Source organism: Haemaphysalis longicornis, unplaced genomic scaffold, assembly GCF_048455015.1.
Source record: "Haemaphysalis longicornis isolate Haplotype H1 unplaced genomic scaffold, Haemaphysalis longicornis Haplotype H1 scaffold_3, whole genome shotgun sequence".
NCBI classification, from domain to species: Eukaryota; Metazoa; Arthropoda; class Arachnida; order Ixodida; family Ixodidae; genus Haemaphysalis; species Haemaphysalis longicornis.
Genome location: NW_027526335.1, coordinates 77,441,696 through 77,454,910, shown reverse-complemented (window position 1 = coordinate 77,454,910; position 13,215 = coordinate 77,441,696). Strand labels below are relative to the sequence as shown.

At 45.5% G+C, this 13,215-nt stretch overlaps 1 protein-coding gene and 1 long non-coding RNA gene across 2 annotated transcripts in view; one reads left to right on the top strand and one right to left on the bottom strand.

The window, feature by feature from the left end:
• The window catches only part of LOC144174673 (HHIP-like protein 1), a 65,426-nt gene extending 61,225 nt beyond the window's left edge, over positions 1-4,201 (top strand). The window contains exon 8 of the mRNA XM_077703472.1: positions 3,231-4,201. Within this exon, the coding sequence (XP_077559598.1) occupies positions 3,231-3,331 (101 nt within the window). The 3' untranslated portion in view covers positions 3,332-4,201. The remainder of the gene's footprint in view (positions 1-3,230) is intronic.
• LOC144174674 (uncharacterized) overlaps positions 1-13,215 on the bottom strand; it is a 52,309-nt gene that overhangs the window by 23,235 nt on the left and 15,859 nt on the right. The gene's annotated exons all lie outside the window — the stretch shown is intronic.

The following is a 13,215-nucleotide window of genomic DNA, read 5'->3' as shown; positions in this document are numbered from 1 at the left end:
CCGCATTGATAGTAGACGCACACCGGAGAAATCGTTTACAGTACTAATGGCTTCCGAAAACCAGGCAGTGGGACGACAAATCTTGGCGGTTTTGTTGGGAGTCTCATGAATGCCTTGAATATTTCAGGCTTTTTATACAGCACACGGTGATGATCACTTTCAGACTTCCGGGCTTTCCTTTGTTTCTTCAGTGTCCTTTTGTTTTCATGTTTGTGCTGCTTGTACATCTGACGTCCCGCACTCGTTCTGCCTGTGCTGCGTAACGGGGAGATTTTTTTTTCGTGTAGCTCCTGATGATTGCCATTAATTATAATAAAACCTAATTGGCAGCCGAGCTTCAGCAAACCTTTTTCTAGGTGTCATAATGAACCAGGTGGCGTCCTAGGTGGCATACTGTCTCTTCTTTTGTATATTTGTGAGCGTACGTATATATATATATATATATATATATATATATATATATATATATATATATATATAGTCTGAAAAGATAACAACTCACACAGAGCGCGAAAAAAATAAGGTTAGTAGAGACAGAGACAAACGAGAAAGACGTAGAAAATAGAAATAAGTTTACTGACGTTTCAGGGAGAGGACTCCCCTCTCCCTGAAATTTTTTCTCCACTTTCTTTGTTTCCAAATTCTTTATCTGTTTCAATGACCTACCACATCCTCCCCTTTGCTTTCCGAGGTTTTCTTGAGTGCCAACCCTTATTTCTGTCTTATATATATATATATATATATATATATATATATATATATATATATATATATATATATATATATATATATATATATATATATATATATATATATATATATATATATATATATATATATTAGAGGCCAAGCTTCACTGGAGAGGTCAATGGTTAGGGCGTTTATTCAGAAGCTCGAGCGAGGGATCCACGCGCACACACGGTGATAATCAGTATCTACAGTGGATGAGGACGAAGTGCTGGGGCGTCAGCTAGGGATGATGATGTAGAGATGAAGAGGGAGCATTGCAATAAGTCGAGAGTGCTCGCCCCAAGAATGGCTCCGCCAACCTTCACTGCTGGAATGGTCAAGGGCGCTCCCATGATATATATATATATATATATATATATATATATATATATATATATATATATATATATATATATATATATACACACGGAGACAGGGGTTTATTCGAAGGTGTCTTGTCTGGCTTTTCGTACATGGTTTTCAGCGTGGCTTCATTCAGCATTAGGACTTCCTTCAGTGGCCGTGAAGACAAATTGCAACTCTGATCTGCAATTTGAAAGCACTGGGCTTTGGTAGTTCGCTCAGCTCCGTTCCAGCGCGAAAGTCGTTTTAGCCCAAAAGACGCAAGAAGGATAAAAACCCTGTCAATTTTGCGCCGCAGTGGCCAGCACTAAAAATTCTGCAGAAATTCAGAGAATTCTCTACTAATTCGTAGCATTCTTATGCCGCTTTTTTTGAGTGGGAGTTTTTAGTCTAATTTTCTGATTATTCTAAATCCTTTCCGACCAATTATCTCCATCTACGCTATTATAACGATTCGAAGTGGAACATTCGCGAAATTAGCATTATTGGGGAAATGGAGGGCGTTACATGGTTCGCAATTTCCCGTAATTATTGTATATTTTTATTTTTAGTTTTTTCAACATTTTGTTCCGCCAATTATCTCCAGCTACGTTATAATAGCGATTACATTTACAGCTTTCCTGAAATCTGCATTATTGTGCAAATGCAGGGCTTTACACGGTTCGCCAGTTTCTGTAATTATTTATATTTTTCTTATTCTTTTAGTTTTTCAGAATTTCGTGTGGCCAGTTACCCCAATTTACGCTATAATAGCTATTACAGGTGGAACTTCCGGGATATTTGCATTTTTGTGGAAATGCAGGGCGTTACACGGTCCTGGCTAGGGGGGGGGGGGGGCGGGTGTACTCGGCAAAGAATGCTACGCATTGAAAACATAGTAATTGGATTGGCACGTTAGAATTCAAGTTCTACGATAAAACGGGACCAGGTGCCCTACTACATTTGCCCAGTTGAATTTCTTGATAGCTTGGGCTGACGGCCGCCAATCGCACAAACAAGGTTCTGTGACGTCATAGAGAAATCGCCGGAAAGTGGCGGGAGAGTCTCCACTGGTTCATATGTCTCCCTTATTATCTCCGTTATTTGCACCGAGTTTTTCGATAAAATTGGTATCGTTGTTGGCGGGACACAGCAGTCTTTTGGTCTGTCTGTCTGTCTGTCTGTCTGTCTGTCTATCTGTCTGTGACTCGATTCAGCAACCCGGCCAGAGTAAAATAGATATTGCGCAAGTCTTATTTACTCAAAGCCAAACCTAAACGCCTAAGTCCGGTGTCAATGTTCATACCCGTCAACATTGTTGAACAAGAACAAAACATTACATAAATATGAGGCGGGAAATCAGTACATAAGTGATATTTGCAGTGTTCCTTTGTTTAAAAATTCATGAATGCTTGTTTTTTGCGATAGCAAATGAAATAGTACATCAACTACAGAAAAACATCGCCTGCTCGTGCCCGCGTCACTATAGCTCCTGGCGGAACCTTAAGAAATCAAACGGCAACAGTAACGAAAGGTTCCACTAGATAGGTTCCACGTTCCCTTTGGAATGCACGTGGAGGCACCCCACTAAACATTGTAGTAGGGTGCCTCGAATCACGCGCGTCTCCGCCGTACAGCAGCGCTGGCATCTAGGCACCCGGCCTGGAGCATAAAACGCGGTAAATTTAAATCGACTTGAGCAAACCTTTAGCGTGTTATCTTGGGAAGAACGAGACGGGAGAGGAACGACATGAGAGTCACGTGAGCGGGAAAGAGAAGGGTGGCGTTTACATGGCAGGTGCGCCAGTCGACTATCGTCTTTCGTCGGCATTTGCAACGACATTTGCAACGAAAGGAGCAGACGCGGCAGTTAATCAAACTTGTATTTTGTCTTCATGGCCCCTTTAATGTATTGGACAGCATAGTGGTCTACAGCGTCACTTCGGGGCACTTCTAGAATGCTGTGGCCTCCTTCGATGTCGAAGGTCCGACTTGCTTCGCGTGCAGTGCACTGCCCCCTGCATTCAGAGCTTTTTTTTTTTTTTTTTTTGTCATGAAGTACAATGTGCAGACAGTGCACGTCGTTTGAGGGGGGCGTTTGAACATGATGAGCTTTGGTTGCACGCGATTCACAGACCCCCCGGCCTCCCGCAACGCAGGTACCAGCGGCGCCGCAGGTGACGGCGTCCCGGGGCCGGTCGCTGCTTTCACGCTGGGAGCCCTGCTGGCGTACGCGCTGGCGCCTCCGGCGTCGCGCTAAGGCATTGGGGCGCCGTTCCTGGAGAGCGGCCCGCCTTGTGTCGCGTATCGCTCGCCCCCTGCGAGTGTACACAAGGCGGCGACACAATGTCGCAACACCCCTCTGCAACCACGCGGGTTATGGAATGGGCTCGGGAGTGTGCCAAGAGCGTCATCTCGCAGCGGGATTCGACGAATGACAATTGTATCGCCAATATCGCGTTCATTGCCCCCTGGCCTTCACGAGAGGGGAGATATTGCCGATCGACGAGATTATGGCTCCCACGTGGCGGTACCACTTGCTGGCGCGTTGCGCAAACGTGGTGCCCCCCGTCGTTGACGCGCACCTGCGTACGTGTCCGTGCACGCATGCGCACTTGAGTCCCTGTTCTGTGGCTCAATCTGAGTTTTTGAGTTTCTGTTAGGCATGCTGCTACGTGTGTTCAGCATTTCTGGACGTCACAATTGTTTTGAGACCAATTACTCGAACGTTAGTGTAGAAAAAACTGAAACGCGAGCAAGACGGTATCGAGAGGAGACTTAAATGCGCTGCGCTTTTTTCGGTGCCAATATAGACCTACTAGCCCTTTTAAAGTGCTTTTGCACTAAGAAAATGCTGACTGTTTTTCAAAACTGTCTTGAGTTATCGAAACGAATGCACAAGCTCGCCTTGGGCACGATGTGGTGTTTAAGAGGTCATTAAACCAGGTTATGATTGCAATCTATTGTGATTTTATGGGCACCACTACTTGACGACTAAGTGCTGGAAAGTTCCGGGGTGTTGTTCTAGAAACCAGAAAACAATATCCACAAAAGCTTGTATTCGAGGTAAACGCTTGCTGTCGGAAAAAAATTATGCTGCCATGTTTTTTCTCACCTACTTCACCGTCTCAACAATGGATCAATACTTTTTAAATAAACCCACTTTTGGCATTAAAAAATATAAATTGTATCCATAATCCTTGCCCTAATTCTACACCCCAATTAAGGGACGGCGAGTAGTCGGGGAAGCTGTACAAGCCTAAAAAATCGCTTGGAAAGTCTATATACTCACCATAATCAGGTAGGCTTAACAGTCAAGGGTAATACAACGATAATTAGAACACTTTAAACTTTTTTCCTCAGCGAACCGCCACTCTGTACGCGCTCAAACTTCGCACGAAGGTAGCATTTTGTGGTCTATTTTGTTTGACACCAGGAACGACGGTGCCTACCTGTTTAGCCTGAAAAACAAATAAAAACGATTTTCGCCGATGGGAAAATGGCGGCCGATTTGAACGGGCGAGCCAGTGCAAGCTGATCTTGGAACGACGGCGCCACCTGGGGTATGCAGAGCGAAAGGGACGATGGGGATTCACTGCAGGAAGGAGTCAAATTGGGTAGCAGACGATCAGAAAATCGGAGTTACTTCGAAAAGCTCTGCAGAAAATGTGAAAGCAGGTTTTTCTGACCTCATTTGACTCCTTCCACGGTAGCAGAGAGCCAAGTGAGGTGGCAGACGATCGGATAATGTGAAAGCAGGTGAGGAAACAAATTACTGGTCACGATGAACCGTGAGAATATTTTATTGTGATTGGTATCAGCTGTTATGCAACGATTCGTCATCGTGTAAGTAAGCGCAAAATGGACAAGGACGAACGAAGTGAACGGGACACTTCGTTCGTCCTTGTCCATTTTGCGCTTACTTACACGATGAATGACCAACTCGTCCAAGAAACCACTCTGATTTGTCATCATCGTAAACTAGCGACGAGATATTTTCTGATCGTCTGCTACCTCATTTGGCTCCTTCCTACCGTGAATCCCCATCGTTCGTTTCGCTCTGCATACCCCAGGTGGCGTGGCCGTTCCAAGATCAGCTTGCACTGGCTCGCACGTTCAAATCGGCTGCCATTTTCCCATAGGCAAAAATCGTTTTTGTTTATTTTCAGAATAAACAGGTAAGCACCGTCAATGCTCCCGGTGTCAAACAAAATAGACCACAAGATGCGACCTTCGCGTGAAGTTTGAGCCAGAGTTCTTCAATGTAATGAGTTGCGAAACTCCGCCTCAAAAAACGACCCGCACCTGGGACCCCCCCCCCCCCCCCCCACCCCCGCTCCCCTCCTTCCTACTTCGGGTCGTGCGTACAGTGGCGCCACCGTGGCCACCGCACGCACAATCCAAAAATCATAGCAATTATTTAAACTGGCAATTTAACGTTAAAATGTGCTTTAAAGGTGCTTAATTCTTTATTTTTGTGATTTCGCATGTTATTCATTGCTATCTTAACATGGTTTTTAGGTTTCGATTGTTTCTGCGTCCGCGCAACTGCCTCGACGCTTGTGCGGGCACTCCGGCATCACATAGGACCGAACTGAAGTACTAAATTTGCAGTTATTGCTTGGCCTATAGTGCATTGTATGCTAAAACTAATCCAGTAGCCGATCAAGCGGCTCTAAATAATCCTTTTCAGGTTGCATAAAGCCGTCGAAGCGACTTTATATTTATTTTCTTGCCGCCGTAAGACCGAAGATGACGCGCAGCAGACGACAGAGCGCAAGCGACGGTTGACCCCACGGTCGCATTTCTTTTCACTACTCTTGCTTCGTATGTATACAAAACACTTGCAAAGTTGAACACATTGCGCTCCTTTGGCATAACAAGCTTACGTAAGCACTCAAATACCATTTACCGCCAGGTCGTCGAGCGGCCAAGCACGTTGTATAGTTTATTTTGTCACCAACAGATCGCGCCACTCTAAAACAAGATCCAAAACAGTGGACCAATCGTAAGGCCACTTTTTGATGCAAGGGGCCTATGGGGAGTTTCGCAACTCCGAAATCAAGTAACTCCGGTTTGAGCGCGAACAGAGCGGTGGTTCGCCCAGGAAAATTTTTTAAAGTGTTCCAATTATCGTCGTACAATCCTGTACGTCCAACATGTCTCTAAATTTAAACTGAGAAAAACTAAATTGTTCAATGAGAAGCTTAAAAAACTGCAACGCAACGATAAACTCCTGCAAAATCGTCGCCTGTTTCGCCGAAATACCTCCAAGTACCCTTTTTTTTTGTGTGTGGAAACGACACCTGAAACAGCTTTGCCCAATCAGAAAGTCCATTCCTCCAAATTCGGTTGTCGGTACTGCCACCACCATCGCCGCCGCCAATTGACACCACTCTTACCGGCATTCTACACCTGCAATCAACAAGGCCGTGTAGACAACAATATACAGGCGAGATTGACTGTATCTTCTTATAGTGTTAAAGCAACGGTAGCCATGGCAGCCGAGAAGGAATCGGAATCAGTCAGCAGGCGGCAGCGGTAGCACCTGGGCCTACATTGCCGATTCTCCGCTTCCATTGCAGGCATATGTGAGCACGTGACACTAACTTAATATTTTTTTTCCTTGTCACAGCCATGTGTAATCTGATGCATTGAGCACTTCACGTGTGTACTTAACGACATTATTTGCCCTCGCTTCGTTCTATTGTTTCTTTTATCATATCCTACCCAAAGCACAAAACAGCGCATGCCCTACTTGCGGCAATCGCTTGGGAAACGATGGTGCGTAAGTGTTCTGCATAAACAAGTGCAAATTCTATCATCAGGCATGCGATGGGAAAATTTTATCAAAGAACCTTGGCACAAAGACTGAGAATGTGTTTGTCGCGGTGCAGCAGTTGAGAAGGTTACTCACAAAGTGAAGTGTCAGAGGGAGGATGGAATCATTATCATGCCTTCCACCATGAGCGGAAGGCTGGAAGTGCTTCAGCCATTGCTGGCAACATCTGGTATCATCTCAAAATCTATGCATTTCCTGTGTAAGAATATAGGTTATGGCGTCCTGGAGTAGCATCACCGTGAATAATCCGAGCTGAAGAATCTTAAAAGGCGTATTGATGATGCTGAGGTTTCCGACACGGAGGAACAGGTGGCAGATCCCGAAGATGAGGTTCTGGATCTGCCATGGCGCAGCCGTAAGCGAAAGCCTCGATATACACGGCGTCCAGGAAATGCAAGGTGAGGACTTGGTAGGCAAGGTTAATGAGGCTATAGTATACGTCAAAAACAGGCGTTCCCCATCGGCAAGACAGTGAAGTTGTGACCGTACATGGACTTACGGCCAAATAGAGGAAAGAACGTGAAACAGTTCTATACAGTTCAAAAATTTAAAAAAAAGCGTGAGAAGTGGTTACAAAATACAAGAAAGCCTAAATTTCCTGGACCATGATTTTACGTGCCAGAAAACATAACTGAACACAACTGGCTGCTAGTGAGGACAGAAATGAACTGGGAGAACGATAACGCTTATCACAATGCATACGACGTAAGAACGATCGCGTGTTTGTTAGGCGCCAAGATGGGCAAAGGCCACGTGTCGTAAAGTGTGAGTCTGGCCTTCTTGGCCTGGCGCCAGCAAATTGGAAAGATATATCAATGTCCCCGAGGCCACGAAGTAGAGTGAATGATTAGCATAACTTAAGACGCAATAAATAAATTAAGGTAATCCAGTTTTGTCTGATACTCTTCTGATGATTCCACTTTAATGATAACTCTTTTGTTTATAAAACTATAGCTTATAATTATATGCACTCGTGAATAGACATGATGCAGAAGGCGTCTTTGTGTTGCAATATTACAACACTTTCTTCATAAATAGAACAGCCTGCCGGGGTGGGTGGAGGTGCGTGCATCTTAGTGAAGCGATGTGTACCTTTAAATATGGTGTCTGCATTTTCCTTGATAATCGCTTATTATGAAGTTATTTGTGTGCTGTCTGGCCGCACGATAATTGCAGTTTGCTAACAGCCCTCCAATTACTGGATTACGCATTGTTTTATATTCTAGAAGAAAAATTGGAGTGCATAAATGTGGACAATAATCGTTTAGTTCTGGGGCGAGATTTTAATAAAGCCTGTTATCTGAAACTAAGATAGCAAAATATTTTTACCGTAAGCACGGTGAACGGATACATTGCTGCAGTTAATCAGCCAACTGAAATTACTCGCTATGCGTAGTCTTTTCGCTATGCGTAGTAGTATGTTGAAATTTTCATTACAAATTTCAACAGTTACCAGTTTTTTGCCTCGGTGCTTTGCTGTAAGACCTTAGAGAGCATTGCCCTATCCTGTTCGCGATAAGTGCAAAATGTCACAGAAACACCCATGCACCCTCGGTCATTCCAAAGCATTACCAATAGCCGCCTTGCTACTTTCAGGAAAGAAGACGTGAGGGGGTTGTTATTGCAGATGGTGATATAGCTTATTACACTTTGTTCAATACATTCGTATAAATTTATTAGGCACATTTTTTCCTATGGAACTTACGAATTTTCAGTGATTTTTTTTTCTTTTTTCCAAAGCCATTGATGATAAGGCGAAACTTCTACGACGTTTCAGTTACATGGTCTGCTGTAATTTACGGCCTTGAATATACCTAACTTGCTGCACTTTGAAAACAGACATTTCCGTGTTATTTTTAGCGTGTTTAGCCGTCAGCCGACCAGGGGACAAACAGTGTGTTTGAAATTTTCCCCCTAATTCCCTGAAGGCAGAGAAGACCCACCAGAATCCCTCAATCACCCCCCCCCCCCCCCCCCCCCCCAGTCCCGAGTCGTTACACAGACATCTTGTACCACTACCGTCGAAATCGCCTCGTCTACCCTCCTCCTCACCCATCTCTCAACACCAACGACGCACGCCTTTGGCGACGACTACAAACCCAGACATACTACAACACAACAATTCTACACAACATATCACCAACCATGTATCCCTACGAACGTCCATCCGGTAAAACCCCCTACACCACATACCACCTTGTCTGGGCTTGCCCCTACCACCCAAATCCCATCCCTTCCCCCTCCCTGGAGCAGTGGGAGTGCGAGCTGACCAGCTGCCTGCTAGAGACGCAGGTTAACCTCGTGTCTCGGGCAAGAGCAGCTGCCACGACTCGCGGCTATCCGGACTAGGAAGGCCACCCACAATAGCACTTTCCGCTCCAATAAACGTTTCTCTCCTCCTCCTCCTCCTCCTCCTCCTCCATTCACCGTCGACAATAAAAAAAATAAAACATAACAGGCAGGCGACTTTTACAAACTGACTCTTTCATTAACGCTGACATTCCATTCATCATACTGCGTTACGGTTGGCATATATCGATGCTCGCGTGGACGGGGACCGCAAAATAAAAACCGAGCGAAATGTTGATATCCTCATGCATTCTGTTGTAGCTGACTTAATGGCTTTTCTACACCTACTACGTACAGCGTTGTGTTGTCTTCTCATCACGGCGCCCATCTTTTCTTTCGTCGCTCGGTGATTACAAAACACGCTGTGCGCCGTCAGCGTCTATAGTCTCACGTCTGCTCTAACAAGTCGTCAAGTGCGTGCAAGCACCGTCACGACACAAAGGGGAAAAAAACATAAGCTCGTACGTTAAGGCTGACTGGCACGTGTGCTGACACGTATACACGACGCGCCGTAGTTTACCCAACCGTGTCGCCGCCGCGGGCCTTACATAAGCTCCTTTCGCGCGGAGTTCTTTACGTGCGGGAATTCCGTGCCGCAGAAGAACCACCACATCTTATATTTCCCTAGGGCTTACAAATGTCCTGTAATGAACCGAGATGCAGAGGGAAAAACTGGAACGTGGTACCAGTACACAAGGAAAACAAAAACAGCGGGGTAAAAACCCCTCCTTGCGGCACTCCTGCCGGACCACGCGGACAGCTGATGACGCTGAGTGCAATGCCCTGGGTTGCACACTGGATCGCCGTGCCCCTACTCAATGGGCGGTCAGCAGCCTTGCGGACTAAGAGAAACGGTTTGCGTCGGCTCAGTCATAACTCTTCAGCATCGCTGTATGAACTTCTTTTACATTCGAAGCCTGTCATCGGGAATCCCGACAGGCTGTCTTGGCGTCGCTTTTATTATTATTTTTTTTTTGCAAAGAAATTTGGCTTGGACTTCCTTGTCACTCACAAAACATTTACACGGGATTTTGAAGCACAGCATTGCAAGTTGGCGAGCATTGAAACTTTTCTCATGTAACCTTTGACTTCTGTAAGTCGATGAAGAGGGCAAGTGGCCAAGATCTCAGATCAGGTACCTGTGTGACCAGGCGGTATCAAGATCGAGGACGTGACCAGGGGCTCGTCAGCCGTGCTTGCATGCTAGAAAACCAAGAACAACAATAAAAGCAAACAAAAGACATGGTTAGTCGACAAGGCCCAAGCCTAGATGAACACATAATCAGGTACTCAGCAGGTGTGTTTTTCAGGTTGACAAACTTTTCAGGCGTTCAGTCAAAGTTGACTCACTATAAATTACACAAAAACAAGGCCCAACCTGGCGTAAAACCTACCCTGTACCCTGTACCCTGTACCCTGTACGACGCAGTTGCTAAATGCCCACGAGAAAATAAAGTTCTTGGCTGGTATTCAGGCACAGATGTTTTCGCGACTAGGACTATGGGCATAAACGAAGAGTGGGGAAGCTTGAGTGGACTCTCAGTACCCGACGGAAACATGGCGAGTTGTTAAACTCGAAAAACTGAAATGACATTACCGGATGCTTGACGCAGGTACTTCTGCATTTAATTTGAACTTGTACAAGACATACTTGGCCCAGTAGTTACTCTGGGCCACACAATACGTATGTTAAACACCTTTCAATGCCTTGTTTGTGTTCTCTGTACGCGCCCGTGCGCGCGTGTTAAAGACCCTCCAGCCAGCCACGAATTTCATCATCATCATCATCATCATCATAATCATCATCATCACCAGCCTATCTACGCTCACTGCAGGGCAAAGGCCTCTCCCATTAATCTCCAATTACCCCGATCCTGCGCTAACTGCGACCATTTATCCCCGCAAACTTCTTGATCTCACCTGCCCATCTAACTTTCCGCCGCCCCCTGCGACGCTAGGGATCCACTCTGTTGCCCTTAATGACCGACAGTTATCTTGCCTTCGCATTACATGCCCTGCCCACGTCCATTTCTTCTTCTTAATTTCTGAAGAAGAAATGGAAGAAATTTAAAACTGGACAAATCATTCTTAGCATTAAAACTGACGCATAATGTTCTGTGTCCTCGAGATTATCAACCACTGGAACTCCCTATCCCTATTCCTGATTTAAATTTATCAGCATTTATTCGCGTATAAACATAGCGGTCTAGCGTATTAATGCCAGCGGTGGCACTGACTTCAGGACCACATGACTGACGGCAGGTTCGTCTCCTATGCCGCATTTTTGAGATTTCTCTCTTCTGCAATCCTATTTCACTGTGTCTAGTTCTAAAACGGACAGCTATCTGCTGTGTTCGGCTGAAGTGAATGCCGCCTTCCCCCACGTGGTAAGATGGGGTACGATGCGGGGGCTTTGCACGGCTCAGAGTTAAATTCCAAGTCTATTTCGACACGGCTCGCAGGTGTGACTTCTGGGAATGGTACATGCATTACTCGGAGCATGTTGCCCCCTAATAATACCAATATACGCGCTTTACCTTGCCGTTGGAGGCGTTCGCGGTCGCAGAGGCCTACGCAACACCTGTTAATTAACGATAGGCATTATACTTGAGTCATCGGAAGGAACGATTTCACCGCTGTGATTGGTTCTGTTGGCTCTACGAAATGTTAATGCGTCATCCCTGCAACAACATTTAATGGTTATTGTCTGGGTGGCGTTATTTTTTTCTTGAAACTTTGCCTCTAGAATAGGGGCCTCTGTATGATGATACCGCCTGTCTAGACTGTGTCATCCCTTTCAGTTTATCCTCTAGCAGGCCGCGCTTTGCTAAGCCGAACGACCTTCTTCCGCAGAGTCCTCTCATTCGCATTTCTTTCCCAATCAGCGAACGCACCCCCGCCGTATCCCCCATTGCCGACTTTTTCCTCCATCCTTTTTCGTACAGATTACTCAAAGCCCATAGATTAATAGCCTCCCGGGCTCATAAGATGACGTCAACCAATAAAACATTGACTCGCGCCGCGGTCGGCTACATCGCCTCAATGCCGACTGTGGTCCGCAACGATACAGCGAGCGTTGCGTCAGGCACGCACACGTCCTGAGAACACACGCACGCATGCACGCACGCGCAAATAAAGAAACGTCGGCGCTGGGTTTGTGGGCAGTAATTATCTAATACCATGCATCCCATCGTTCGGGAAAACATACGCGCAGTGCTGCGGGGCACGCTCATTAGTCTTGTGGTCGCCACTTCCTCGTGGCTCCTATAGGCACGAGAGGTTTGCGACCTGGCGCAGAAACGGCATGAAATGTACGTGGCCATTCTTCTCAGCTCGCGCTTGCATCACCGTTGCGAATGATTCCGTTCGGTGAAAAACGTTGGCCGCCATAAGAGCGTAAAGGCGAAGTCCGCAAATGAGACGACTGTGAGGGAAAAGCCCGTTCATGACGAGATAAAAATAACTACGCTGAATTACGCGGCTGACCGCCAGCGCAGTTTAAAGGGTGGGCTGCAGAGTCGGCCTAAACTCACTTTTCAACAGGTTCGGAGGGACTCAGATGGGGTTTTCAGTTAAACAAGGACGAAAAGAAACAGCTTTAAGGGGCCATAAAGACAAAATACAAGTACGGTTCGTCAAAAAAACCGCTTTGTTCCGATAACAAGGATGCCAATGTTATCACAAACCTTAAGAAAATTTATTTATTTATTTATTTATTTATTTATTTATTTATTTGTTTGTTTGTTTGTTTGTTTGTTTGTTTGTTTGTTTATTTATTTAAAGTATTTTAATTATCCCCAACCGCACAAGCCTTGAGGAGGAGAGTGGATTTTGGATAGAAAAATACAAGTAACAAGTAACAAACCGGCAAAAAAGTAACACAAACGACATATGTTGATAGTACAGACACATAAGTACGTAAGAAAATGCGCCATGGTTGTTCTGGATAGACC